Raw genomic sequence first — 2,993 nt, 5'->3', positions numbered from 1 at the left:
CTATGTGGGATCCCATAACCCAGTCAAGTTGACACATGAAGTTGACTATCAGACACCACAAATAGTACATGAAGGATTAAGATAGTGAAATCATATGTTAAGTAGATATTCTAATAGTAGTTTTAAAATAACTTAATTCAGTGTCACTGATGTTTATTATAATTAGCAATATTTAAAAAAAAATTCCAAGACATGTAATTTTCTTGGGCAGGTCTACTAGTCTACATAGCTCCAGCCCGACAGCGACTATGGCGCCCGCGGCCCCTGAACGAACGGAGGACCAGGCTGGGAGGCGGCAGCGCGGCCTCGCCCTGAGTAAGGCAAAAGAATGAAAGAAGTAGATAATCTCGAAAGTATAAAAGAAGAATGGGTTTGTGAAACAGGGTCTGACAACCAACCTCTTAGTGATGATCGACAAAGAAATTGTGAATATTTTGTTGACAGCCTTTTTGAGGAAGCTGAGAAGGTTGGTGCCAAATGCATGTCTCCCACTGAACAGAAGAAACAGGTCGATGTAAGTATAAAATTATGGAAAAATGGATTCACAGTCAATGATGATTTCAGAAGTTACTCTGATGGTGCAAGTCAGCAGTTTCTGAACTCCATCAAAAAAGGGGAATTACCTTTGGAATTACAGGGAATTTTTGATAAAGAGGAGGTGGATGTTAAAGTTGAAGACAAAAAAAATGAAGTGTGTATGTCAACGGAGCCTGTGTTCCAGCCCTTCTCAGGACAGGGTCACAGACTGGGAAGTGCCACACCAAAAATTGTTTCTAAGGCAAAGAGTATCGAAGTTGAGAATAAAAATAATTTGTCTGTTGTTTAACTAAACAATCTGGAACCCATCACTAATGTACAGATCTGGTTAGCCAATGGAAAAAGCATTGTCCAGAAATTTAACATTTCTCATAGAGAGAGACACAGTAAGAGAGGGAACACAAGCAGGAAGAGTGGAGGAGGGACCGCTGAGCAGGGAGCCTGATGCGGGGCTCAATCCCAGGACCCTGGGACCATGACCTGAGCCAAAGGCAGACGCTTGGGCACTGAGCCACCCCGGCGCCCCAAGAAGCATATATTTAAATGGTGCCTTCGAATGTTCTTCTGTGACCCAAATTCCTTTAAAATGGGAGGAAGTCAAGCTAAACAGGTGGGAAATGGAAGAGGGGATTTGTTATTCCAATCTAAGGTTGTTTCTTTTTAGGGAAATAAAATATTTTAATCTCTAAGAAAAAAAAAAAAAACTTCTTTTGAAATTAAACAGCCGATGTTCCGTTTTAAATAGTCCCATAAATTTTTAACAGGGAGTATTTTGTACCAGCATTTTAATACAGGACGAAACAAACATAAGACAAAGCATAACCCATTAAAAGTAGTAGCCACATAAAATTAATCATGTCTAATCATACTCTGAAAGAGAAAAGGGAATAATATTCTAATTTGCAATTATTTTCAAATATTAAATTTGGTGATTTTTAGCAGCAAGGATTAGGGTAGTTTCTTTCTGGGGTAGTTGTTTTTTTTAATGGATTTCTTAACCACTTGGTGTAAAGTATGTTGTAAATGGAGCATGATATTTTTTGGAAGTCCATCAAGGTATTCAATCTTTTTTATTTAAGCATGTTTTATTTTTGTAAAATGTATATTAAACATGGTATTTCAACAAAAAAGGCAATTATCTCATTGATGATTGTGATCATCAGAGTAAATTCTGGAAAATATTCTAACAAGTAAAATATTAAAGATTACTGAGGTCAATATTATCTGACAATGGAATCTCTATTTCACGCACATACTGAAATTGTTTTCTGTTTTACACAGAGAGAGGGTACAAATCTTTTTCTTAAATTCTTTATTATACGTATTCAACAATGCCAATCAGTTTATAGAATGGAATGGAGACCAAAAAGGGAAATAATGGGAAGAATTCACTAAATTTCCTGAATTCATGAAGCGAACAAAACATAGGTACAAGTCACTGGGGAAATATTTCTATTTGTGTGCAAGTGTGAGGAGTGGGGAAGCCGAAACCTTGAGGAAAAAAAAACAAACTCTTTCTGTTTCCTACAGTTGAAAACTTAAAACATCATGGGGTACGTATTCAAGTCCTATTAGGGACCTGTTTTCAATTAGTTTCATTAGTGCATTAGGGAAATTTGAGGAGAACACATAGGGTTTGCAGTCATAAACCAATGGTAATTTTGGATACTGAGAGAGACACATCTGTGAGCCTTTATAAATATGAATAGAAGCCATCCCTGAAGTTATATGTAAAAGCATGGTTTGCATATAAAATAAATAGCATCACTTAACTGACATCTTCCAAGAGTTGTCAAGTCTGCAAGACCTGATGATCTCTATCAGTGAAGATTGTCTTTGAAGAGAGTTTTGATTAATAAATTAATACTGAAATAAGAAAACTAAATAAAAGAAAACAACATCTTGGAACAGACAGAAATGAGGCAAAGTCAGTGTAGGACTCACAGTTCATAAAATTATGAACCAGACTTATGTAATTAGATTGGATCCATCCAGAATCCAGGACAATCTCCCCCATCTTAAGGTCTATACCCTAAATCACACCTGTAAATTCCCTTAGCCATATTTTGCAAAAGTCTCTCACTGCTCTGCAGGATAAAATGGGGAAATGATTAGCTTGCTTTGAGTGGATAATGATTGTATTTTTTTTTTTTCTGCTCTAGAAAGAATAATGATTTTCCCTTCAAGATGTAGGGGTCCTAACCTCTGAAACCTGTTACTATGTTACCTTATAAGGCATAAGGGAATTTACAGGTGTGATTTAAGGTATAGACCTTGAGATGGGGAGATTATCTTGGATTATCTGGATGGATCCGATCTAATTACATGAGTCCTTAAAAAGGGAGGACCTTTCCCAACTATGGTAAGAAGGAGACGTGACTATGAAGTAATGGTCAGAGAAATACCATCTTGCTGGCTTTGAAGAGGGAGAAAGGAGCCCATGACTGAGGGCATAC

The 2,993-nt window shown here is 36.9% G+C and overlaps 1 protein-coding gene across 1 annotated transcript; it reads left to right on the top strand.

Moving 5' to 3' along the window:
• The first annotated feature begins 239 nt into the window (after positions 1–239).
• LOC110571139 (UBX domain-containing protein 2A-like) lies at positions 240–906 on the top strand. Its single transcript, XM_044913791.1, has one exon. The coding sequence runs from the start codon at positions 329–331 to the stop codon at positions 824–826; it is 498 nt and encodes a 165-aa protein (XP_044769726.1). The 5' UTR covers positions 240–328; the 3' UTR covers positions 827–906.
• The last annotated feature ends 2,087 nt before the right edge of the window (positions 907–2,993 follow it).

The sequence above is a fragment of the Neomonachus schauinslandi genome, chromosome 1 (assembly GCF_002201575.2).
Source record: "Neomonachus schauinslandi chromosome 1, ASM220157v2, whole genome shotgun sequence".
Lineage (NCBI taxonomy): Eukaryota > Metazoa > Chordata > Mammalia > Carnivora > Phocidae > Neomonachus > Neomonachus schauinslandi.
Note: the sequence above shows the minus strand (reverse complement) of the source record. Positions and strands in the feature narration are given on the sequence as shown.